General features: G+C 43.5%; 3 protein-coding genes across 5 annotated transcripts; 2 read left to right on the top strand and 1 right to left on the bottom strand.

Annotated features, from left to right (window-relative positions):
* The first annotated feature begins 204 nt into the window (after positions 1-204).
* nol8 (nucleolar protein 8) lies at positions 205-7,086 on the top strand. The gene is made up of 16 exons (XM_067245820.1): positions 205-591; positions 851-913; positions 994-1,072; positions 1,545-1,695; positions 1,866-1,934; positions 2,063-3,625; positions 3,745-3,933; positions 4,053-4,157; positions 4,244-4,334; positions 4,429-4,564; positions 4,711-4,788; positions 4,881-5,221; positions 5,590-5,722; positions 5,856-5,917; positions 6,081-6,163; positions 6,285-7,086. The coding sequence occupies exons 1-16, from the start codon at positions 465-467 to the stop codon at positions 6,351-6,353; spliced, it is 3,339 nt and encodes a 1,112-aa protein (XP_067101921.1). The 5' UTR covers positions 205-464; the 3' UTR covers positions 6,354-7,086.
* A 3,954-nt stretch (positions 7,087-11,040) lies between these two features.
* Positions 11,041-12,414, bottom strand: wu:fb55g09 (coiled-coil domain-containing glutamate-rich protein 1). The gene has a single exon (XM_067240324.1). The coding sequence runs from the start codon at positions 11,992-11,994 to the stop codon at positions 11,341-11,343; it is 654 nt and encodes a 217-aa protein (XP_067096425.1). The 5' UTR covers positions 11,995-12,414; the 3' UTR covers positions 11,041-11,340.
* Positions 12,415-13,163: 749 nt separating this feature from the next.
* On the top strand, positions 13,164-23,134 carry nisch (nischarin). 3 transcript variants are annotated; one of them, XM_067241323.1, is made up of 21 exons: positions 13,164-13,377; positions 13,992-14,075; positions 14,232-14,414; positions 14,671-14,719; positions 14,886-15,049; positions 15,129-15,224; positions 15,328-15,423; positions 15,634-15,786; positions 15,927-15,995; positions 16,150-16,335; positions 16,420-16,548; positions 16,778-16,891; positions 17,589-17,700; positions 18,194-18,309; positions 18,414-18,475; positions 18,656-20,002; positions 20,133-20,319; positions 20,535-20,685; positions 20,968-21,093; positions 21,314-21,475; positions 21,582-23,134. In XM_067241323.1, exons 1-21 carry the CDS (start codon positions 13,303-13,305, stop codon positions 22,232-22,234), a joined length of 4,314 nt encoding a protein of 1,437 aa, XP_067097424.1. In that variant the 5' UTR covers positions 13,164-13,302; the 3' UTR covers positions 22,235-23,134. The 3 variants fall into 3 exon arrangements, 2 of the variants coding, with proteins under 2 accessions (XP_067097424.1, XP_067097416.1); XM_067241315.1 differs by having other exon boundaries at positions 20,965-21,093; XR_010877009.1 differs by lacking the exons at positions 18,656-20,002; positions 20,133-20,319; positions 20,535-20,685; ... (1 more) ...; positions 21,314-21,475; positions 21,582-23,134 and having other exon boundaries at positions 17,589-17,708; positions 18,414-18,429.
* The last annotated feature ends 1,823 nt before the right edge of the window (positions 23,135-24,957 follow it).

Genomic DNA, 24,957 nt, shown 5'->3' with positions numbered 1-24,957 from the left:
TTCACACCAAAGTTAAATATTCAGGTATGGCTTGTTTTTGGAAACTTAAAAAAAAACTGGTAATGCTTTTAAAGCAAAGTTGCATGCAAATAAATGCAATCCTGATTAAAGCGTGGAACCTTTAATCTTCGGAACCAAATATCAGCTCCTGTTTCCACCAAACATTTGCCCGTAACACCCGTTGGATCCATGTGAAGTAAACATTTGCTTAAACATCCACCATTCTTTCCTAGTAATATTGTTTTTCTTAAAGTGTTGAGTGCCATATTGAACGCTTTTGGTAATCTACATTGAGTCGAGCCATATGTTGTTAACTATTGGTAACCTTTGTTTCTGAAAAAGTTACAACCGAATCGGTGGATTGTCAGGACGTAGTAGCTTCCGAGGCTCATCTCCCATGCTTCATTCCCGCTGACAGATGTGTAATGTTCACAGATGTAATTAAGAAGCATTAGTCCTGAAGGATGGCATTGAAACGTCTGTATATCGGTGGCCTGAGTCACACTATATCCCAGAAGGATCTGAAGGACAGATTTGGAAAATTTGGAGATGTGCAAGATGTGGAACTCTTGACAAGAAAGGATGACGATGGTAAGGTCATATCAGAGGGTCCAAGTTAACGCACCTAAATCAGCGCCGGCGTCGCCTGCAGCCCGGCTGACTTGAAGCAGACAATGGCATTCTCAGCGTCAAGTCATCCGGCTGCATCCCGCTGTCGGCGCCGCCGTCACTGCATGAAGTCGAACACACCTAGTGTTAGTGGTCATTTTGAGGGGTTCCGAAGTAGTTTTGGTTCTTTTAATTTTTCTGAGGTTCATTGCCCTAAAATATTATTGTCTCTCTCTTCCAGGAGTCCCCTACAAGACATTTGGATACATCAATATAAAAATCTCTGATGCTGAATATAAGAGATGTATGTGACTTACAGGTTTACTTGCAGAAAACTCAACAACAATAGAAAGCTGAATGATTGTGTTGTACTTTTACTGACAGGTGTGACAGTGTTGAACAAGTCAAAATGGAAAGGTGGGACACTGCAGATTGAAGTGGCCAAAGAAAGTTTTTTACACAGGTACTTAAGCAGTGTCCTTAACACAAGCCTGATTATCTAGCAGTATTCTGTAACTGGTTGTGATATTTACATTGAGTGATATGTATGCATATACAGAGAACTCTGACTAAAAGCAAGATAGGTAAGGTTTGCAAACCTAACAAGTTTAGCAAAAGTTTGAAAGAATTCAAGCCAAATATCCTACCCCCTCCATTAAAAGCCACTCCTCCAGAACACGTGTGCTGCCTGACTACTGTCTGGAGACATACAGACAGACAAGTAGCCTGCCCATCATTGCATTTGACCCAAATGTCGTCCAATAATTAGTGCCAGTCCAACCTTAATGATTACAGTCCTGTAACGCCCACAGATAACGGATATATTTCATTTTACTGTCAAACCCTTATATTTATTAGTTGCTGTCAGGATGGGAAGTTTATTTAAGAAAATATGTCAAAAGTGCTCATGTGTGAAAATGGTGTGTTATTCGCAGACTAGCCCAAGAGCGCCAACAAGCTGCAGAGAAGCCAGATGCACCAAAGAAGGACCAGAAAGAGAATTTGGTGGAGTCCTTGAAGAAGGCTGGAGTGGAGAACTATCATATGAATGCAGCTGTCCCAGGAACAGAGGTCCCTGGCCACAAGGTCTGCTAGTTTTTTTACACTTGTACTGCACTAGAACCACGTTGTATGGTTCATTACTGCATGACTGCAATGGCATATGCTATTTTACGAAATATGTTGCCTTTAGAATGTATTGCTAAGCTGAGTGTATATAAAGCTAAATTTCTTCTTTTTTTTTTGTATTTATATAGGATTGGATCGTCAGCAAATTTGGACGAGTCCTTCCAATTTTACATTTCAAATGTCAAGGCAAGAAAAATATATCCTTTGACTTTCCTTTCAGCCCATCTGAACTGTTTTTGGTTTACGATGACTCATAGAATGTGACTTAATTCTTTCACGTATACAAATAAGAGTTGGTTCAAATTTTCCCTTTACTCCAATCCACATTATTAAGTATGATCCATCAAAGCACAGCCACAACATCAAGAAGCTGAATAATTCAGCTGACACTCTGAGCCTCACGCCAGTGTCTCAGCTAAGCTGGGAAATACTGGAGGCCAACGATGAAATCAGCAAGAAGAGAAGAGGAGAGTTTCCACCACAGAAAGCCCTCTCAACTAAAATTCCAAATGATTTGCCAAGCAAATTAACAGCAAACTCTCATTCTGATGTTGACATGAATGGTGAAAATCAAAAATCCACTGGGTACTTAGATAAGGGGAAAAAATGCACTGGAGAAAATGGACAAACTACACGTAAACAGAAACCAGCTCCAAGGAAGCCTCCACTCCCCAGTGTGCGCATATTTGACGGTGAGGATGGATCTGACGAAGAAATAAGGTTGCTGGTCTCACAGCATCATTCACAGGATGGCCTGGCAGGGGATGATGATGATAAATTAGAGGTGGTTGGAGACGATTACATGCCGATGCCCAAACGATCCTGCCCACTACAGAAAACCAAACCTAACCATCAACGTTCTGAGGAGGAATATGACTCGGCAGACACTGATGAAATCCTCACCTGCAGGAAAACAGCAACAGGTCCCGAACAGGACAAGTCTGAGTCATCTTGGAAAAGTGCTCCACGACCAGTGAACGATTCTGAAAAACACACGGCTGAAGGAAAAACGTCTTGTAAGAAAGCCCTCTCTAAAGTGAAACCACATCTCTCAGAGTTAGAATGTGGTGATGGTGATGATGAGGGTGACGATGAAGAATCTGAAGAAAGCGGGGATTCTGATTATGAGGCTATGTTTACTGACTGTCACAGATTAGAGATTTCACTAGAAGATTTGGAGCAGCTTGCAAAAGAGTCCTCAAACAGAATAGATGAGGACAGTGAACGGGACTCTGATGAACAAGCTGGACCCAGTCAAGTCTCTGAGGTTTTCCCGGTACAGAGCACCATTGCATGCAAATTACCAGTGCCTAAAAAAGGGACGACACCAGAGGAGATTCTAGCATCCATATTAGGAGAGGACAGTAGTGATGAGGACACAAAGAAGAAGAAGAAGAAAAAGAAAAAGAGGAACTCTTCGATGCCTCTTCCTGCCTTCCAGGGGACAAAGCATCTCATAGGGAATTTACAAGGTCCAGAAGAAAATAGTTGTCTGAAGCGTCCACTTGACGACAATAGCAAGACCGACGTGTCATGCAAAAAACAGAAGCTCGAAACTGTCATGGATCCAAGCAAGGTTACCGTGGTGAAATCCTCTGTCACAGAAGCAAAAACGATCTCGAGCGGTGGCAGCTCCTCCAGCGAGCTGTCAGGGAGTAGTGGAGAAGAGGACGCCTCGGAAGAAGAAGATGGAGGGTCTGTTAGGGACTCAGAGACTCTATTAGCTAAGCAGGCGCAAGAGACAGCGGACCTGTCAAGGGGGCCACAGAGGGTCATTGTCCCAGAGAAGCAGCAGCAGGACAACCAGAAGCGCCTGGCTGCTATGGAGCAGAGGCAGAAAGAGGCAGAGCAGCAGAAGAAACTCATCCAAGGAGCTCTGGCTAAAGTGGTGAGTCCAGTGCTGAGGTTGGTCTCGTCGTCGTCGCTCGTCACCAGCTCTCATGATCACATTGTGTTGCAAACCATGTTGTCTTACTGTTTGTATTTTTTAACTATTCTCTTTTGAAGGATACACCAACAGCAGATAAGAGCAAACATATTGTTTTTGGCTCTGACGATGAAAGTGATGAAGCTGAACTGAGTGCATCAAACGTTCCAACACCTAAGAAGAAGCTGTTTCAGAACAACCCGTCTAGTGAGGAGGATTCCAATAAGGAGGAACTGCCTTCCAGCAAGAAAGCATCTGAACAAGAAAAGGTATCAAGCTCTTACATCCGTTAATTTATTGACATTTAAAATGTAGATTTGACTATACAATAGTTTACTTTTAACCCTAACCACATGCTTGTTGATTGGTTTTGATTGTGTCCAAAAAGAAAAATGCCAGTAAACTATTTGGTAGCAGTGAGGATGAAGATGACAATGAGGACAGTGAGATGTTCCAGATCAAACCCCAGTTTGAAGGCAAATCTGGTCAGAAGGTGAGGACATTGATCAGATTTGGTGTTATAACATGGGGATTCGTGGACCCCACTGTTACCAACATTTCATATTCTTTTAAATTCAGCTCATGCACCTGCAGTCGAGGTTTGGAACAGATGAGCGGTTTCACATGGATTCAAGGTTCCTTGAGAGTGATAATGAATCAGAGGCACCAGGTAACTCCTTATGTGTAGGGAAATGGACCCTGAGCTTGAGTGACCGTTCATTCTTTGATGTTTGAGATGTCCATCTGATGTCTGTTATTTGTAGAGAATAAATCCACTCCGAATGAGTGTGAACTAGACGAGGAAAAGAAAAAGAATCTGGATATCTTACAAAACCTGCTCAAAATGAACACCCTGACCACCAGCAGCAGCAAAGTTCCTGCCAAGGGCATGACGTTCAGGTTCAGACACAGCTTTACCTTTTAATGCCACCTTTCATGTCACCACACCTTGCCTAACATAAGTTAATTACATGTAAAGGTCATGGCATTCTCCTGAACGCTTGAAATGCCATATCAAAGTTTAATGAATTGGTTTTCCGTTGCAGAGATATTTCAACATTGCAATATGATCCCACACGTGAGGACCATGCAGCCTTTGAAACAAAGACTGAGCAGAAGGAAAGGTATGTTAGAGAGGAAGACAGGGGATGACCGTCTCTGCAGATTCATTGGATGACTGTGTAACAAGAACTCAATATTCTTGTTTGTGTTACAGTAAGGCTGCGAGACGTAAGAAACGGGAGGAGGCAGAGAAGATTCCGGAGGTTTCCAAGGAGATCTACTATGATGTTGCGGAAGACCTCAAAACTGTTTTCGGAACCACAAAGCAAAGTGAAAATGTGGAGAAGGACATTGCTTGGGACAAAGAGGAGGAGGGAGGGGAGGCGGAGGAAGGAGGAGAGGCGGAGGAGGGAGGAGAGGCGAGTCAGACAGCGGAAGCAGACACATCCCTGATGGCATCTTGTCTCTCATCTAATGCTGAGAAAGAGGAATCGTCTGGCTTCAAGTTCTCCTTCTTTGGCGACAACACAGAGGCAGATAACGCCACTGAGAAAGGTATTGCATTGCGACGTCAGACTGTCCTGATCAGATCTTTTTTCTTGTCTTCTTAAATAACAGACATTCATCCTTCAGTCATCCTTTAGCCCAGTAGTTCTCAATCCTGGTCCTTACGCCCCCCCTGGCCTGCATGTTTTAGATATTTCCCTGCTCCAACACACCTGATTCAAATAAATGGGTAATTATCAAGCTCAACAGAAGCCTGATAACGACCTATTCATTTCAATCAGGTGTGTTGGAGCAGGGAAACGTCTAAAACATGCAGGGCAGGGGGGCCCGAGGACCAGGATTGAGAACCACCGCTTTAGCCTGTGATTGATGTTGCTGGAGAGTATCAAAACGTTGGTCCTAATGTGTGTTGTCAGAGGAGTACAAGGTGGAAACTCTGAGGGCGGCGAAGGTATCATGGCAGGCGGACCCTCGCTTCCAGGACAGCAGCTCGGAGGAGGAGGAGGAGGCTGCTGACGAGGACCAGACCACTGCTGCTGAAGCCCCAAGGTAAGAACAGGGTGATGCATCAGTGTTGGAACACAACAATTAAACCAGAACAAGGCATGGCCAATATGAAATGAATCTCTATTGCATTCCTATTTGTGAAATGCATCACATCTTCTTTGGTTTTGTTCTCTAGGGAAGAAGTAACCACAAAGAAGAAGTTTTTCTTCTTCCACACAGATGATGAGCGATTGATAGGTAGGATCTGAGGGCTCCCACTAAAATCCTGTCTAGACTGACTTTGACGCACATATTGACCGATTTCCTTACATCTGCCAAGTAAAAAAGTATGCTACCTTCTAGACTTCCTGGCTTCATGACGCTTGTGCATTAATAATTCTACATTCTCCCATATTATCAGAGGGTCCCAAAGCATTTTGTAGAACCACCAAGCTTGAGGATCAGAGGGAAAAGTGGGAGGAGAATAGGGTATCTCTTGTAGAGGTAAATAATCTACACTCCAAACCTTATATTCTGTCATTTGTTACTTTTTTATGAAAAAATATACATATTTTTCAACATCCTTGGTACAAAAAAGTTCTATAAATCAATCATGTTTTTACAGGAGTATCGCAAAAAGCATAAGGATGCCAGAAGAAAACTTAAAGCCTCTCAAAGGACAACATCAATATGACAAGGTCTCTCCATTTAATGTATATAAAACCAAACTCATGTCTTTAGTAAGTGCAACTTGAAAATCATGAGTCCCCATACAGTTCTCTCTTCCATTCTTATCCACCAGGGGGCAGAAGTAGGGCAGCATTTCCTCTGACTCACTGGTCTTGTTTACTCGGTTTTCCTCCCTTCACCTGCATGGTTTTGCATACAGTTTGGAATAACTTGCCATAAATAATTAATATGATGCATTTTTATTTGCTTTGATGAAAAGCATTGTAATACCATTTTGCATAAACTAAGATACAATATAATAAATGTTTTGATTCAGCTACATTCAGTTACATGGTTTTGGTCCCATACCCTTTTTAATCACGTGTGCATATGACCTTAACTTTATACACATCTTATTGCAGTGTTGTGAATGAGCCTATTTTATGAAAGGGTTCTATACAAGTCTATTTAAATATCTACATATGTTTTATGAATTTACCTTAGTGCTCTTTAGCAGTGCAACTAAAGTGCCTACTTGACTGCTGGATGGTTTGCTGACAGCACTTCTGATTACCTTATCAGTATCAGTTTCCATTGCATAGCCTTCAGGTGAAGTTACACTAGTAATGCAAGAACATGCACCCAGCTGAAGGTATAATAATGCAAGATAATTATATAATGATAATCAGATAATGCACCCAGGTGTATTTGAAAGTTTCTCTAATGACAGTTTTGTGTTATTTTTCATAATAAATAGGTCTACTCTAACTGATTCTGTGAATTTCTTGCAAAGAAGATTCCATTAAATACTGTTGGTTGCCTCTTAACTCTATTACGGTGTAAAACAGTTGCTGCTCTTGCACTCTGTGCAGAGCACAGGCTGAGTAGCAGGTGAGAAGCAAACACTTCATTCTATTTTCAGATTGCAGCAGATGAATAGAAAACAAGCTAAGGGAGCCAGCGTAGAGCACTGATATGCAAGGGCTGTAGTAAACGCAGTTTACCAGCGACATGTGTTTACAACAAAAGCTTTTAAAATGCGTTTCAAATTCAGTCAGGGAAACTGCAACATAATGTTTATCAATGGACATTATCGACTATTTTGCCCTATAAACTCGTTTGTACGCATATCGACAAATGGACGGGTTAATTCAGCCACTCACGAGGCTGTAGCTAGGGTGCACACTGTTCCAGGTCTGTAGCCTTTCCCTTTCATGGCTCGCACTAACAGGACGCTGTGGTTTCCTATTTCACCTCCTCCTCGCTGACATCACTGCCGCCTGTTGGCTTGTCAGATACTGCAAGGGAGAAGGAGGAGGAGGAGCAGCTCACAGCCATGAAATAACACACAAACAAAAGACTCAACTGCCATTTTGCATTATGGACCTTAGAGAGAGAAAAAAGACTCCAAGGGACTGACATACGAATCTTGCTTTTTTTGTGTGACAACTGTGTCACAACTGTTGAAACAGTATCCCCATCAAGTGTTGTGCATCTGTCGCTCATACATAGGACCCTAAGAAAGTGTTTTGTTGTGGTATGGTGGAGATGTTTGTAAAGTAAACCATTTGCCATTGTGTGGACCTTCCTGAGAAAGGAGAAATGTGTCTCAAAATGTGTCTCTAGTGGTTCAGTACTTGATTATGTCCCTATAAGTGGATCACTACTCTTTCCAGTTCCAAAATTAGAGAGGAGAGACAAAATGGTGCATACCGTGTCTGTAAATCAAACAAGTCACAGGAATGCACAGTGAAGTGGGAGGGTTCTGAGGACCGAGAGAAAGATCTACACTCATCTGAAAGATTCTTCAGGAACTTGTGAAATATTTCCCCATCTTGCCAGAAATAAACTATTCTTCTATTAGGCTATTCTATATCTGTTCAGAACATTGCACGAGTCTGGCACAACTGGAAAAAGTACATAGTTATAGTTAAGTTAAGTATAACTTTAATCATTCTTAAGGGGCCCTTTTCATTTCATTCTCGTGTACAGATTAGGAGACGTTTCTTTAAAGGGCTATATACTGTTGATAGTACCTGTTGCCAAAGGCAAGCCTCAGCAGAGGAACATGTGACATCAGAGGGTTGGCCTAAAACAGCCAGAATAACAACCCTAACCCTCCTACTCTCCTCCCCCCTTTCTCCCTGACATACAGACACAGTAATGTCTGCTGTGTGCTGTGTTTGGGCACCCATACTCAAGTTCACACTTAGGGACAAAGTCAGATATTGATGAATTGAGAATCCTTAAGACAAGACTTTTGGTATCAGTGTTGAAATAGGATTGAAGTATGATGAAGTAGGAAGGCTTCTAATGATTCAAAAGGATTTTAGTTTATCATCACAGCATTGCTATGAATGTACACGACTTAATACAGCTCCACAGTTCTGCTTCTGATAGTGTTTTATCCATCCGAGATGTCGACATCTCCTTCAGAACGCTGTACTTTTCCACTCTGGCTGACTTGCAGCTCTTCCTGGTTAACACACACCTCTCACTCCCACCACTATAAATCCCTGGCTCGACCCGTATCCATTTCTGCAGTACTGCCAGTGCCCCGTTTGAATTTGAATTGGGTCAGGGGCAAATCACAAATGATTCTTACACTGAAATTTGACATATGGATACAATACTTAGAATACATTTTCTGTCTTGGTTCATGCTTGCTCACCAAGTTGAGGAGGTGCCTGAGTGTGTGTCTACATCTTTTATTCACTCAATACATGAGTGTGTGGCTGTGGAAGGCCCAGATAGCAGAGAGACTTCATGGGTTTAACGAAGCTTCCACTTTACTTTAGTATCATTGTATAGAAGCTCCAAAGGCTTGCAGCTTTTTTGGTATAGAGGGGATTGGATTTGGTCTCGGTTGGAAACAAATCAGTTCCATTATTAACCTGAATAGCAACATGCTGCACCATACAATAACTTAACATTACTACAAATGAAAGAATTCAACATTTCACCCTCACACGTTGCCAGTTGACTACAGACAGACCTGACACTCCATTGTCTGTCAAATGTGTTCCCTCCCAACAGCCTGGGAGAACTGTTTCTGTTCTATTGGGTCGCCTGACAGGCTTGCGTTGCGTAAGTGAGGCTTAAGCAGAGCCTATAAAGGAAGATGGGCTAAAATGTATGCACCACAGTCATCACATATTGTAGAATCATTCATTTAACCCTTGTGCTGCCTTCGGGTCACATGACCCAAAGGTTCATAACGAACCATCGTTGTGTTTACCCAATTTTACCCAATACAAAAACAAATAAAAATATTTTTCTTTTAACCTTTACAATGTGGGGGGTCTGAGAGAGCCCAACGGTTAAAAGAAAATGCTTCACTTTGTTTTTGTATGCGGTAAATTTGTCGCAATACGACGGTGGGTCACAATGACTGATGGGTCAGAATGACCCGAAGATAACACAAGGGTTAAGAAACATACTGTCTACATATGTCAGTGAGTCAGCATAGGACTACCTCTCTTTTGTTTCAATAGGAACTTTGATTCCTAAATTAAATGACAAAATAGTATTCTCTTCTTATAGTTTGGCAAGTTAACGGTTGTTGTAATGCCATGAACCAAGTTTTGGATGACCAGACAAAAACATTAGAACAGTGCTTTTATAAGTTATGCCTATAAACTACAGCCAGGTAACTTTATTAAATTCTCCACAAAAGGTAGGCTACTTTTGTATGGCATAATGTCCAGAACAAGCGTTAGGATTCAAGATGAGGTAAACCTTCACTGTTCTCAGTGGTTGTGGTATCTGTAGTGCAGACAAGATGGTAGCATTATTAGGACTACATGCTTAACATAGTTACTCATTTCTATGACACAAGAGGATCAGCCCTCTAGTGCGGTCTACTGAATAGACAGAAGGCTATATAGATTCAGCATTACGCTATGTTGTAGGGCAGTTTATTGTGATGGCTAAAAAGTCAAAGGCTCAAAGTCGATATTGCCTCTAATGTGTGGAACAAAAACATCCCAGACCTAAAACACAGGAGAAACCCCTTCCTCCCCCTTCCTCCCCCTTCCTCCCCCTTCCTCCCCCTTCCTCCCCCTTCCTCCCCCTTCCTCCCCCTTCCTCCCCCTTCCTCCCCCTTCCTCTTTTAATACAGGCCAGGACAATGATCCTTTCAGCTGGGTGTTTACAGAAACCGACGGAGACAGCAGCCGTGTAAAATAGGGCAACACTTGTACACTTAAACTGCGCCATATTGTGGATACCAGCAATCATTTATCCAGACGAAAAATGTCTCTCCTAACCTATTAGATATGAGCATGCCTAATTATCCCACAACAGACAGACGCGATTTCTGCGCTCACTGAGGTTCATTTACGTGCCATTTAGGCGTGCAGTAGGCTGATAAAGCAATGTTTTATGAGTTGTGCGAATAGAGATTTATTTTTTATCCATTCCCTTAGCCTGCATGCAAAAAATCAGGACACCTAAAATCAAGTAAAGCTGTGTGTTGATCACATTCGATAGTTTAAATCTGTCTGCTACAATTATTATTCCCTTTCTGTTCATTGTTTTTAATCACATACCGGGTGTCAAGATTGGCTAAACTGAAACATGATATGGTGGCATACTAATTAGTAATTTAAATTATGACTATTAAATAATTCCCCGGACGTTCCCATATTGTCTCCTAGAAAAGTGTAAACAATGTAATGTATTGCAGATACAATAATATAGTCAGAAACACGTTTATAATGAATCGGTCATTTATTTTTCGTCGTACAGTAAAGGCAATGACAGAATTAAGCAATAGGGATAATCCCCTTCAATGTGATTGGCGGATAGGTCTCACTCCTACTACCACAGCCCTCCAATGTAGCATGACATTACCAACAGCTCTTTAGATGTCCATAGCAGTAATAGAAAATATGGACGATATTGAATACTTCAAATGTGTCTAATTTGACGATAGTACCTTTGTTCCATACATGTTTTTTTGTATACGTAGCCTACATGGTAAACACTGTCAAATTGACAATCGTGGTCCACTAGGCTACGTGTTCGGTCCCACGAAATGTGTCACAAAAGTCAATGAAGTCCTTTTGCATGAAATCTTCGCTTTGTATTACATCGTCCTCAGATGGAAAGTACTGCATACTCTCCTCTTGGTAAAGCTCTCCAAAAGTGAAGAATGGAAATTGTTGGCGCTTTGCCACTTGCCGAGGGAAGAACCGGATTGGATCTTGTGGAAAGAGATCTGGACTGTCGAGCAGTGCGCCCCTAGCGTTCTCCAGCACCCCAAGATATGAATCCATGTCAGTAAAATCCATTTCACAGTCCGACCCACTATCAGTGCCAATGGAGTCTGAACGCATATGCATCATCTGGTATTTTTCGTGCATTAAAAATTGGTTAGTGTTTCTTGGGGCCCTCATACCTGGTGCTCTTCTGCCTTTGATGTTGACAGGACGCAGTGACATCACCAAGCCTGATGGACGGGGTCGTTTTTTTCTTTGGAACTGAGGATGTCCGCTGATCCGTCCTCTTTTCCCCCGATACCCTTGTCTCCTTCCGCACTTGTACCAACGGTTACTGTCCCTCTTTAAGTCATCCTTCAGTTGGTCTTTGAGGACGGCAGGTCCATTATTATAGACCGGCCATTGGCACAAGCTCTTGCCACACATATCTTCTTCGAAAAGCATTGGCTTGCAACTTGCTTTCTTTGAAGCTCTTCACATTATCTTCTCTGCTGCAGACAGTAGCGAGGGAACAAATAATGCTTTCTTGGGGTTTGTATATCGTGGTTCACCACACGAATACCCCTAAAAGCCTACCTTTTTACTATCCTCTCTGACTTTTTCTTTACCACGGGCTTTAGATAGTACATAGCCTGGTGGTGTGCCTCTCTCAGCAGTTTGACTGCTCGCGACTGTAGCTACAGTGTCAGCACTGACAGTCACACCCTTTTCTCCTAGTTGTTTTACTTAAACTATTAAAACTGGATGAGTTCAGTTAAGCCAAATTGTTTTAAATAAGCGGGTGTGTTTCCTGCTTTAAAGATTTGATAGTTTACTGTCTGTCTATATAGCCTACCTATTATAATGTCTTGTGTCTCACAAGTGTGACAGTTAAACGGATCATGTCTCTATGCAGTGCACTTGCTTTATATACACTCGGACCGTTCGACTTCCAAGGACACTTAGGGGTGTTTCATTTTGCAGGCTTGCTGTGGAGCTTTAGATATAATTGAGACTAGTTCTTGTAAATTACACATAGTTGAAACATTTGTTAAATACCATAATTTTACTGATAAATTAATGTACATGAAAATAGCCAATACAATCTTTCTGTAATAAGATTAAGTTATCCAATCAAGAATGGACCATTTCATCCTTTCTTCGTCCAACGAGGCTAATACAGTGTTGGACTCAACTTAGTAGCTTACTGTGTGAAGTTAATATTTAAGCATTTGGAAGACATCAATATTCGTCGTTGGTTGTTGATACACGTAGATTTCATTTTCTACATTTTCCATTATCACAGTCCCATAACAAAGTTGTACGTTTTATGTATTTATTGCCATCTCGTGTGTTTTGGGTGAATCTATGCCCCTTATTATAGCTATACGTGCTCATCATGGCAATCTGTCACTTATTAACACCACCACGTTTCCTTTTACTTTTGATTTATTATTTCTTTAATAATGACGTTGATTGATTACATGATGCCGTTTTAGTGATAGTCATAGAACGAGATCATTTTGTTTTTGAATAAAGGTTTGAGGATTCAATCACTGTCACCGAAACTGTCACAGTGGCAGTAGACTTGGCTAGCATCAGCAAGCCGTCACAACAACAAAGATGGAGAAAAAAGGAGTCAGCTAGCTGCTGGCTATCACATTCATAAGGCATCCTTAGATAGCTAGACTAGCTGTGCTGCTGGCTAGCAATCAATCTTAATTTAGGAGATTATATACAGCTAGCGTGTCTGCTAGCTTTCGCTGTATCAACATGGAATCTGTCACCTTCGAGGATGTTGAGAGAAAAGTCTTCATCGTTGGATCGGAACTTGTAGAAAATTATACCGTACGTACGTTTATTAGCTGTATTTCATGCTAGCTATTAGCTGGTTGCTATCTAGCTAACGTCGCCACATAACACATATTTTTGTTTTGACTAGTATTGTCTGCCACAAAAACATTCAGTGCTAACGTAAACATCTAACGTAGAGTCGTGTAGATAACCTATCACTACAAATATTGATTGTTGTAGGCTATGGTAGACTAGCAATGCAATGGATTTTAGAGCTAGTCACGAATAGTAGTACTCTACAAGTACAAGTGCAGCTTGTCTCGGCAGTATATTGTGACTGCCACATACTTGATGTACAGCTAGCAAGGATAATGTTCCCCCCAAAATATTTACAAGATGCAGTCCAAATAATGTTTTTGAATATATTTCTTCTTTTATGGCCACGCTACTGTGCAGTACATTATTTTAGCTAACGTTAGCCAGCTACTGTTGCTAGCTAGCTAACGAATGAGATTGACATGCAAAAGCACAGCCATCGTTTGACTAACGTTACCTAATCCTAATTACCTAATTTAAAGAAGCTACAATCCATATTTCAAAGAAGCTACTCTACATTGTAGAAAATTATAAACTTTTCTAAACGTTTGCGTTGTTTCATGCTTTTGCAGGTGTACATAATTGAGGTAATTGATAGAGACCACAAATGGACCGTAAAGCATCGCTACAGTGACTTCTATGATTTGCACGAGAAAGTAAGTGACATAGTAACGACTTTAGCAACGTTTGATCTCACTCCAGCGATGCACTTTATCTGAGCTCAGACAGTGGTCAAGTTGTAATCCATATCTTGGTATAATTCTGCACATCTATCATGTCATGCGTTTGTTTTTTGTGTGTTTTTACTCAAGCTGACAGCTGAAAAGAAGGTTGACAAACACCTATTACCACCCAAAAAGATGATTGGTAAAAATTCAAAGAGCCTGGTAGAGAAGAGGCAGAAGGAACTTGAAGTCTACCTACAAACAGTGCTCCTTAGATTTCCTATAGCTGCCCCTAAGGTCCTGTCCTGCTTTTTGCATTTCCACCAATATGTAAGTATTCAGGTGTAACAGCTTACTTTGCCCTTTGGTCTCCTCAAGTGTCCAGCAATTACTTGTTTTCCATACACTGAGCAGTTAATTGTAATAGTTAACCATTAGCCCAAAGCTTGTCTTGTGACAACTGATGATAAGCAACAAGTAAAATGACTTATGGCACAGTCTTTAAAAAGTCATACAGACAATCTTGTTAAAAGTAGAATAGAATTAGAATATCAATGCATTTCAAAACCTTTTTTTTGTTACTCAGGAAATAAATGGAATCACAGCTGCCCTGGCAGAAGACTTATTCCACAAAGGTTTGTGTCTTTATAACGTTATTTTAAACCAAAGTCTGAATCACTAAACCATAAGTTAATCATTATTTAAACAATTGTAATGGTGATGATCAATAATGACATAAATGTGAAGTGCTCTTGGGATGGACATGCTTGTGAGGGGCTGAATGTGAATGTTGTTCCTCAGGAGAGCATCTGCTTGTGGCTGGGGAGGTGTTCACCCTGCAGCCCCTACAGCTCTATGCCATCACACAACAGCTGAGGCTGGCCAAGCCAACCTGCTCCAATGGAGACGCCAAGGCAGACCTGGGGCATATACTGGACTTCACATGCCGGCTTAAATATCTTAAGGTAAAGTCTCTTTCCTGTTTCTGCAATCCTGTAGAAGGGATAGATGAGTGCAAGTTTGACCTCTACTCTTTATCTTCAGATTACAGGAACGAGAGGGGAAGTGGGGTCCAGTAATATCAAAGAACACTCCTTGACCTTTGACCTCTCCATCTTCAAAGCACTTGTACAGATTGAGGTAGGAAGACGCACATATGAAAAACACATCTTGAAGGTAATACTCATAAATAGTACTTATACACATCCATGTTCTTTCTTGAATTGTGAATTTATCTTTAAAGATAAGTGAATGCAGTTCAAAGCAGATCAATGGACTGCCTTCCTTGAAGTCCACCTTGGCAACCATGAGCATCCACCATTCAGCGGAAACAATGATGGTACAACATCAACTGCCTTTGTTTGTCCTACACCTAGAGAAACTGTGGTTCTGCACGATGCTGGGTTGTCTGTGATATACAGATGACATAGACATAATCTTCTCCCCACACATATCAAGACAGCGTCAAAGGTTCCCTGACAGTGGTTTCCTGTTCATATGCATTTGCTACACTTCTCAATGCCTCTATCTGTGTTGTGTGTCTGACCAGGACATCCTGGTCCCAGAAGCATTGGAGTTCCCTCAGTGGGAAGCAGATGAGGTGGAGACGGACTGTCCAGTAACTGCTGTCATCCCAGCATGGAAGACCCTCACCACTCTGGACATGAGCCACAATCAAATAAGTCGCATCGATGATTCAGTGGTGAGAAACACACTGCCACCGCCATTACATATTTTATGGTATTTCAGGTGACCTTTTCAGAGGCTGTTTGTAGATAAAGGAGAGTGGGATGTACTCTTTGTAGAGTAATTTCTTTTAATTGAATCAATTTTTCCCCTTAGAAATTGATACCAAAAGTTGAATTCTTGGACCTCAGTTACAACAGTCTCTCTCTTGTGGAGAACCTCCAAGTACGTATTATATTCTCATGGTGTAAATCTGCTAAATGACTAAATGTAAATGAATAATTCCTCCATAATTCACATGTATCAAACACTCAAACAGCATTCCAATGGTAAGGAATCATTTAATATATTTTCTAATGTTGTGAATGTTTTTTTTCAGCACCTGTACAACCTCATTCACCTGGACTTATCTTACAATAAGCTAACTGTTCTGGAGGGAGTCCATACAAAGCTTGGGAACATCAAGACCTTGAACCTGGCAGGAAACCAACTAGACAGTCTTTTGGGACTCAGTAAACTCTACTCCCTTGTCAACTTAGATCTGAGCGGCAACAAATTGGGACAGGTAAAAAAAAAATCCCCCTTTTCTACCTATCAAATAAAACAACAAAAAGAACATACACATTCAATTACATTGTTTATTTCTCAGCTGGAAGAGATCAGGAACATTGGAGCCCTCCCATGTTTGGAGAAGCTCAGCCTGACCAACAATCCCATGTGCATCATCCCAGACTACAGGACGAAGGTTCTGGCCCAGTTCTGGGACCGTGCTTCAGAGGTACAGTAGAACCACCAGGGCCTGGGCGTGGTCCTGTATCTCCGGTCCTTCCAGAACCGTAGCCACTCCTTAGTTGTTCTGCCTCAGAACACTGAACGTATCCACAAAGACTTGCCTGTTGCGTCAGGTTCCCAGCCAACACTCCGAGATAAAATTGAAGCAACTGTGTTCAAATTAAAATGATGAGCCTCAGTGCTAAGTGATAATGTAGTTCCCCTTGCACACATAGGTATGCTTGGACTGCACTGCACCGACAGAGAAAGAGCTGGACACCGTGGAGGTGTTGAAAGCCATTCAGAAAGCCAAGGAGGCCAAGGACAGAATGGCAAACACGGAAAAAAAGGTATACGTGCGCTCTTACAAAACAAGTCCAAAAGGAACTTTCTGTTGTTTACATCTTATCAGTAAAAGATTGAGTTAAAATCCAAGCACAGCTACTTATTATCTTGATCGTAATGACTCTACAAACAAGGTTCTGGGTCTTCATGCTTCGCTTTGGATAAAAGCGTCTGCTAAATGAATAAATGTTCATGCGAAACAATCCCCCCCAAAAAAAGACTGGTGTTGGCTGAAAAAGGTTGACAGACATTTTTCCTTCATTTGTACATAGTGAACAATGTTATTTTTTTTTTTTATGTGGTTAATTCTCTTCCTCAACATCGGGTTACAAGTCCCTCTCGTAGCCATTTGCAGAATTGTCCTGATAGACAGTACAGATCGTAGTTGACTTGGAATCACATACTAATACTGTAAATGTCACTGTTCACAGTCACTGTAAATGACTAAATGTAATACTACCTCTAAATGTAATACTACCTCTATTTGCAATAGAGGCTGCAGTTTTATATTTCATCAGCTAGTAAAATATGTATTCGTAGTCAAAGTAAAAAATATGTAACATAAATGGATAACATGGCTATCTAAGCCAAGAGTACCTCAGCTTTGTGAAGATGCTTGCGCTTTAGCTGCTTTGTTGGGGGTGAAAGGGGTCTTTTTAAATACGGTGCTTTAAAGATGCGCTTGGTGATCTCTGTTGTCAGACCGGTGAGGAGGCGAGGCTGTCTGGCAGCGGAGCCCTCCCGCCCTCCTCCTCCTCTCACTCTGCCGCTCCCTGCTCTCCCTCCCTCGCCCAGCCAGCCAGCTCCAGCCAAGGTAATCATGTATGTATCAGGCTGCTGGGAGGGGCGGGGCCTGCTGGGAGGGGCGGGGCCTGCTGGAACTACCTCTGCTGCTTCTGCTGCTGCATGCTCCCTCGCTCGCTCGCTTTCACAGTCACTCATTGACTTGCTCACTGACACACGTGCACCCTTACACACTCGCTCCCACGCTCACTTGACTCACCTACGTGGTTCTGTCTGCCTCCTTAACTCTGTCTCAACTTGCAAGCCCTCTTCTTTGAGTTGGCATGGGTGCATTCCTCTAAATGGCATATTTTCATAACAAATGGATTTGAGGGGATCTTGGATTGACTTTCTCATGGAATGAACTACTGTTACCACTAAACTAACTAAACACCTTTCACTAATGCACTGCCATGAGTTGATATTATAATGTACCTTCTTCTCTCATTACACAAAACCAGTACATTGTGAAGTGGTGTATCATCAATCACTTTTCAGACCCACATTTTCTCTCTTGGTTTTAGCAATGAAATGTAAAGAAGAAGCCTTTGTTACCCAAAAGATATTGACTCCTGTGGATCATGCACTTAACCAGCGATGCTTTAATGTAACCAATTTGTCTTGTGAGGACAAACTGCAGGTATTTAAGACTCCACTAACTACATTTAGTGAATAATACAAATGATAAGGTGGTTACTGATTTCTTTCTGTTCTGTACGTCAACATTTCTACTCCATTTTTTAGCTAATGAGCCAGCAGTCATGTGAAATTTCCAGCAACCAGCAGAATAGGTTTGGGAGCAGCAGGTTCGTAATCATAATTTTAAGAAGTGATTCAAACATTCTACAATTTCACATTTGTGGCAATTAATCAAAATGGAGGCCAGTGGTGTTCAGTGGTTGCCTGCAGGGAGTGCTAATTCCCCCGCGTCTTGTGACCGAACTTCTCTGTAGTCTCTTGACATGGTTGTGGTTTGCCTCCTTCAGCTGCTGCTGTTGTGCCGAGGACAGAAACCTGGCGGAAACCTTCGACATCACACCAGTCCTCCCCCTCCACTTGCAGTCCTACACCACCTCCAACCAGGACTACATGACCCAGCTCTGCTGCCGCATCGCCACAGCGCTGTGGGAGCGGAAGAAGGAGAGGAGGGGGTCCAAGCAGAGGGGGGAGGCTCTCCCCGGTGGGGAGGGGACTGAGCTAAGCAGCCCCAGCTCTGGGGACGGATACTTTGAGATGGGGCTGGGGGAAGTGGAGGAAGGTTCCGGCTGTTCCGGGTCCTCTCTTGGCGCTCCCCCTGAGGACGAACTCCAAGATGGCGCCACCGAGGTGGTCCACATCACCCAGGGGACGTGGTGCCACTGTGTCCGAGTCGGTGAAGTTGTCGAGCAGTGTTCGGTCTGTGTGGTTCTGACAGACAGGCTACTGGTGGTGCTACAGGCCCCCACTAAGGATCCCCCTCAGGACCTGAAGCTCTTCACTGATAGTCTGGTGACTGACTGTTTAGTGCCATATTCAGACATAGAGGCTGCCCAGTTTGACATACCAGACACTTGTCTCAGCTTGAGGGTGAAGATGAGAGACACGCAGTGGCACTTCTTCTCCGACGCCCAGAGTTTGAAAGAGATCTACTCGGACATTTGCACGTTCACGCCGCACCCCTCAGAGGTGCACAACGGTCCCGCCACCCCCTCGCGTTTCCTGCGTCAGCTGTTGAATTCCTGGGAGCTCGACGACAGCGACTACATCCACGGCGGCTACGCGGCCCACCTGTTAGACCCGGAGACGATGGCCCCCGGGCTGCAGAGCATCCAGGACCGCAGCAGTGAGAACCCCTTACAGGCAGACATCCTCTCCCACCTCGCACCAGCCCAGGTGGGGAAAGAGCCCCGCAGTGTCCCCTGTGTGCTCTTCCTGACCCCACGGCACCTGTGTGTGCTGAAGGTGGACTTTGCAGCCAGGAAGGGAGGTCTGGAGGGGCCGGGGGCCGTCCAGCGCTCCTCCGACAGCAAGCTGACCCGCGTGCCCCTGGCCTCGGTCCTGCTCAACCCCAGACTGAAACCCCAGCAGGGCTGCTCGGTTGGGTGCTCCCACCGGGGGCACCGCTACAGGGACAGCCACGTCCTGGAGCTCTTGGTCGGCCCGCGGGGAGTAGCCGCCGTCTTCCCTCTGGCGCACGACAAGCTCCTGTTCCAGACGCAGCTCGGCCAGCTGCGCTCCGCCCTGAGGGACGTCAAGACCGTGGCCATCCTTCAGACGAGACCCGGCCTGCGCTCCAGCGGCCGCCACTCCGCCTCCACCCCCACCAAGGCCAGTCAGAGGGTGTCCCTGAACAGGTACATGTCACCGTGTAAAACAATCCATGAGAAGCGTTTGAGTTGGTCCTACTTGAGAAGAGCAGGAGAAGTACCAGGTCTCTTCACAAACGATTGAATCCTTTTTCAAATGTGTGTCTGTGTCTCTCAGTGTCCCAGAGGGTGTCCAGAGGCCCCATCTGACCCTGTCCCTAGTCTACCCCAACGACCCTCTGATCCAGAAGCTGTCAGAGGAGAACCAGTGCCCCTCTCATCTAACATTGTCCCCAGCCCTGACTCTATTCTCTGGACTCCAGGGCCACGAGCTACTAGAGTTTTTCCACAACAACATCGGCGAGGTACACATCCTTCACGCTGACCCCAGAAACAAACACATACCCACACACACGCACACCCCCAATCTGAATCTTGATCGATCTGCCATCAAGTGTTTTGAAGGCAATGTACAGTACACATACCCGACAAATTTGCATATCTAAAGCAGAGCTTTGATGTGGGAAGTCATCGGGCTCTTGTGTTTCCTGTAACAACAGACCGTGTGTCCCATGTGCAGGTCGAGAACGAGGAGCTGAAGCACATCTCGTGGTTGTCTGTGGTGTTCTACAAATCCCCAGACGTCGAAGTGACTTCCTGTGTCATGCTGTCGACCAAAGCCCTCTACTTCCTCCTGGACGACTCGGCGGCTGCTCTCTCTGACCAACTATGTAAGAAACACTTTGGGCAATTTGATTGGCCAATGCGAGGTCTCATTTATAAAGTGATGACAGTGGCCTCCCAGCATGCAGAGCAAAATGTCACGGCTCGTCTATTCCCTTTACAAGAGCACACTGGCACTTAGGGCCGAGCTAGTGTTATTGTCTGTGGAGGCTGCCTCAAGGCTGGTACCACACCATCTGTTTATCTCTAAATTCCTCCATTCCCTTATCTCGTGTTGACATTGAAGTGTTCTACCGTTCACACAGTGTGTTCTCTTTGCCTTCCAGCAGTGTGGGACTGGAGTCAATGTGACCAGAGACACCCAGACCTCATCATGTCCTACTGCCTGGCCATGAAGCTCAGTGACATGCAGAGCGTCAACGTGGGACTGTTTGACCAGTACTTCAGAGTTGTGGGTGAGAAGATCTACTGGGTCTGGTCACTTACATAAATCTGACTTATGACCCCTGCTTTGAGAGTTTATTTAGATAGTTGGGCATTTAGGATAGGGACACAACCCCAGTCTTCCACAAGGCACGCATGTGTGTATCCAGTTTGTTTCATAGACCTTGATGTCGAGCTCTCCTAGTGTGGAGCTGTTCTCTCTGGTTGAACGGCTTGTTCTGGTGTCTTCAGGGTCTTCAGCAGACCACATCCTCTGCTGTCTGACTCGAGACAGCTATGGCACCCACCACTTCCTCCAGCAGCTGATGACGGTGCTGTCTCTACTAGAGAAAGCCCCTTCCCCTGAGCCCTCCGAACAAGACTTCTACACTCAGTTTGGGAACAAAAGCACAGGTACTTCCGATAAATATATCAAGGGTGAAAATAGGTTTTATTTAGAAGGAAGTCTTAGCCCTTCTCCTGTGGGTTTCAGTAAGTTGTCTTTTGTCGCCACCTGCAGGGAAGATGCAGAACTACGAGCTGGTCCACTCCAGCAGGGTGAAGTTTATTTACCCCAGCGAAGAGGAGATCGGGGACCTCACCTTCATCGTGGCTGAGAGGAAGAGTCCGGCTGGTGCCTTGTGCTCCTTCAACATCCTGCTCTACGTGCTGGTGTTCCAGGTCCAGACCACGGGCACTGGTCCAGCCTCCCCCCTCCCCCCAGGGTCACCTCCAAACCAGCAGCCTCTCCTCCAGCCCAAAACCCTCATCCTCACCAGCACAGATGTCTTTCTGCTGGACGAAGATTACATCAGCTACCCGCTGCCTGACTTCGCCAAGGAACCCCCGTCTAGGGACAAGTACCAGCTAACAGACGCCCGCAGGATCCGGGACCTGGACCGGGTTCTGATGGGTTACCAGACATACCCACAAGCGCTGACCCTGGTGTTTGATGACGTGCCCGGTCCTGACCTGCTCTGCCACCTGACCATGGACCACTTTGGAGGGGAGGAGCTGGGGGAGAGGGGAGGGGCTGTATGCGGGGCTGAGAGTGAGGTGCAGTGGTGTATCTATGTTCCAGGGGCGGACAGCAGAGAGAGACTCATCTGTCTCCTGGCCCGCCAGTGGGAGGCGCTCTGTAGCAGGGAGCTCCCTGTGGAGCTGACTGGTTGACTGAATGGCTGGTTGATCAGCTGACTGGCCAATTGCTGGCTGCTGGCTGACTGTTTCATCAACTGGCTGGCTGGCTCAAAAGCACATTTACAAAGAGACAGGGTTATAAAGAATGTGCCCCAAAGATTCCTCTCCTCACAGACACATTATTTGATATACATTGACATCTTTTTGTTATATGTTATTATAATGCATCCTGGGAAATTGTATAGAGTAGTCCACATGAGTTTGATATTTATTAGTTAGCTATGGCTTCTTCTTCCACAGATTGTCTCCTTGGCTACCTATAGATAAATATACCGCTGCTGTGCACAATCTGCTTTGTTAATAAGCATGTTTTTCTGTTAAATGTGTTGTCTCATTATGATGAGACAGTATAACTATCATGTAAATTATGTGAACTATTTTATTAATGTTTTGGATGAAAGAATTGTTGACTGTCTTGAACCAATTTTTGATGACGTTTGAATTTGAACAGTATTATTTGTCATCTGTATTTTGTACATCATTGTACAATTTAGTTTCTGCACAGGTTTATTTTTAAGTTGGAAAAAAATGGGAAAGCAACCACTTTTCAGTCGTTTACATAATGATAATGCCTCATCACAATATACTCATCTACTTTTTTTTTATCACAGGAATTGAATATGCACTTTAAACTGGTAAGAAAAAAAAGGTTCTTGCTCAGCAGAAGTTAATTGTGTGTTCCCTTGGTAGGCAGTCAGCAATATTTTATCCTGTTTGTCAGACAGAGGGTAACTGGCATGGTTGCAAAACCCTCATTGTCTGGTTTCTGTCAGGTCCTGAAGGGATTGCCATCGTATTGTATCTTGCACAGAATATTTTGCTGCTTCTGTTTTATATTAATATAAAATTCCACAATTAAATGTGTTAAACAAACTTGTCGTATTGTCTGTATTTACCAAAAAACTGGAATGTGTTTTTTTAAGGATTGTAAAAACAGGAAACACTGGAACACACAGAGCAGTTTGGAGCTGCATGTGTGGCACTATGTGGAACTGACCTTCTACCTTCCTGTTATTGCTCCCAGCTGCCTGCTCCAACCCTCCGTCTGACCAACTCACATGGTGACATCAGCTGACCTACAATTCAAACCCACAATTCAAACGATTGCTCTGATTTTCATCAAGTGTTCATCTATGGGAAATGAATCCTACAAAAAATGTTTCATTTTACAACGGTAGCATTTACAAAGACGGAACAAAATGGATGATCAGTTAAAAGGATCAAAAGAAGATTCAAGTGATTGTGTGAAAGTTCACAGGATTCAAATCTTATCCTCCATGAATTAAAAGAGCGTAATGTATTATAATTTGGAGGGAGCCCTATCTAGCGCGTTTACATTCCTACAGAGATTTCTAGTCCATGAAGGGGAACAGTCAAGCATCCAGGGGGCGGAGAGTAGAAAATTACAATTCTCCCCTTTCTTAAGCTAACAGTATTTCCTTCCCCTCTTGAAGAAAACCTTCGTTGTAGTCAGGAAATGTTATGCCCACAAATAAAATGTTTTATCAGGGTTAGGGTTAGGTAAAGCTACATTCAGTTGATTCCTGGATATTCCAGGGCAGGGATGATGTACAGAGATGGTATGATATGTGCTAGACTAGTGATCTGTGATCTTGTTAATAGTGTTATTTATAATGTAATCCTTCCAGAGCATGATGCTATTGTCCAAAACGTCCTCTGGACTGAAGCATCATACTTAAGGTGGTTGTCCATAGGTGCTGCTGGTTCTGAGTTGCCATTACTTGCCTAAATCAGTAGCATCCTGTCATGGTGGCATGTCGAGCTCATGGACTCTCACACAGTCATAATGAGAGTAATGGCATTGTGTTTGTACATGGCCCTGTGACTGTTGTGTTGAACTCCTTAGCCTGACAACAGTACCATAGTTTGGATGTCTACATTGGACCTTCAGTACCTAATGTGGTAGGTTGGTCACTGCCCTTGGAAATATCCGGTTATGGTGTCTGTTTTGTTGTGAATAATATACTCTGCCTTGTAGAGTGTCTGGGAAGAATGTCAGTTTGTATCTGTTTTGAGGCTGAAAAGAACAAACGCCTTTGGATTGAAATAATTGAAAGCCTAAAGACAACAGATCATGCAAACATTGTATCTTCTCAGAGGTGGATTTTTTATAATACCATTTGTGGGGAAACATAATTCTAGCAAAACTAGTCACTTTCTCTCATCACTTAAGTCCAAACTGTCGGCCTAAATCAAAAGAGTACAATGAAAGGAAATGAGTGTGGAACAGATGAGGCAGCATTGTGTGACAAGGGACACCAAGTTGACAGAGGGTCAGGTGTTCTGGGAAATCACAAGGTTTTTGTGTTTTTATAAGATTCACGGTTTCCTCTTGTGCCCCTGGACCCCCCAGATAGATGGGCACCGTGACTTAAAAACAAATATATAGGACACTTTAACCATTATTCAAAGCACAATGCCTCTGCAACTTGTTTCAGTCAAGTCTAGACTGGTAGTTTTAAGGTCAGACTATCTGCTGGTAGTTGTTTTGTGATCGTTGATTGGCTTTTAGAGATTCTGCTGAATTTGACAGCTCAGTCAGCTGACAGCCAAGGATATCCGTTCAATCATAGAAGGGGATTTGGGAGGGGGTCTTTCCTGTCAGGAAAATATATTTTCTCACAGTCCCTTCTCTCCACTTGAACCATTGTTTGCGTGTTGATTCTGTTCAATAT

Source organism: Osmerus mordax, chromosome 1 (genome assembly GCF_038355195.1).
Source record: "Osmerus mordax isolate fOsmMor3 chromosome 1, fOsmMor3.pri, whole genome shotgun sequence".
NCBI lineage: Eukaryota > Metazoa > Chordata > Actinopteri > Osmeriformes > Osmeridae > Osmerus > Osmerus mordax.
This window is presented reverse-complemented; position numbering and strand designations above follow the sequence as displayed.

Coding starts and splice junctions, on each gene's coding strand:
- nol8 (XM_067245820.1), top strand. CDS start 465: ATGGCATTGAAACGTCTGTATATCGGTGGCCTGAGTCACACTATATCC. Junction 1,073..1,544: donor AAAGAAAGTTTTTTACACAG/GTACTTAAGCAG, acceptor TGTTATTCGCAG/ACTAGCCCAAGAGCGCCAAC. Junction 6,164..6,284: donor ATAGGGTATCTCTTGTAGAG/GTAAATAATCTA, acceptor ATGTTTTTACAG/GAGTATCGCAAAAAGCATAA.
- nisch (XM_067241315.1), top strand. CDS start 13,303: ATGGAATCTGTCACCTTCGAGGATGTTGAGAGAAAAGTCTTCATCGTT. Junction 15,996..16,149: donor CTCTTGTGGAGAACCTCCAA/GTACGTATTATA, acceptor GTTTTTTTTCAG/CACCTGTACAACCTCATTCA. Junction 16,336..16,419: donor GCGGCAACAAATTGGGACAG/GTAAAAAAAAAA, acceptor TTTATTTCTCAG/CTGGAAGAGATCAGGAACAT.
- wu:fb55g09 (XM_067240324.1), bottom strand. CDS start 11,994: ATGCTTTTCGAAGAAGATATGTGTGGCAAGAGCTTGTGCCAATGGCCG.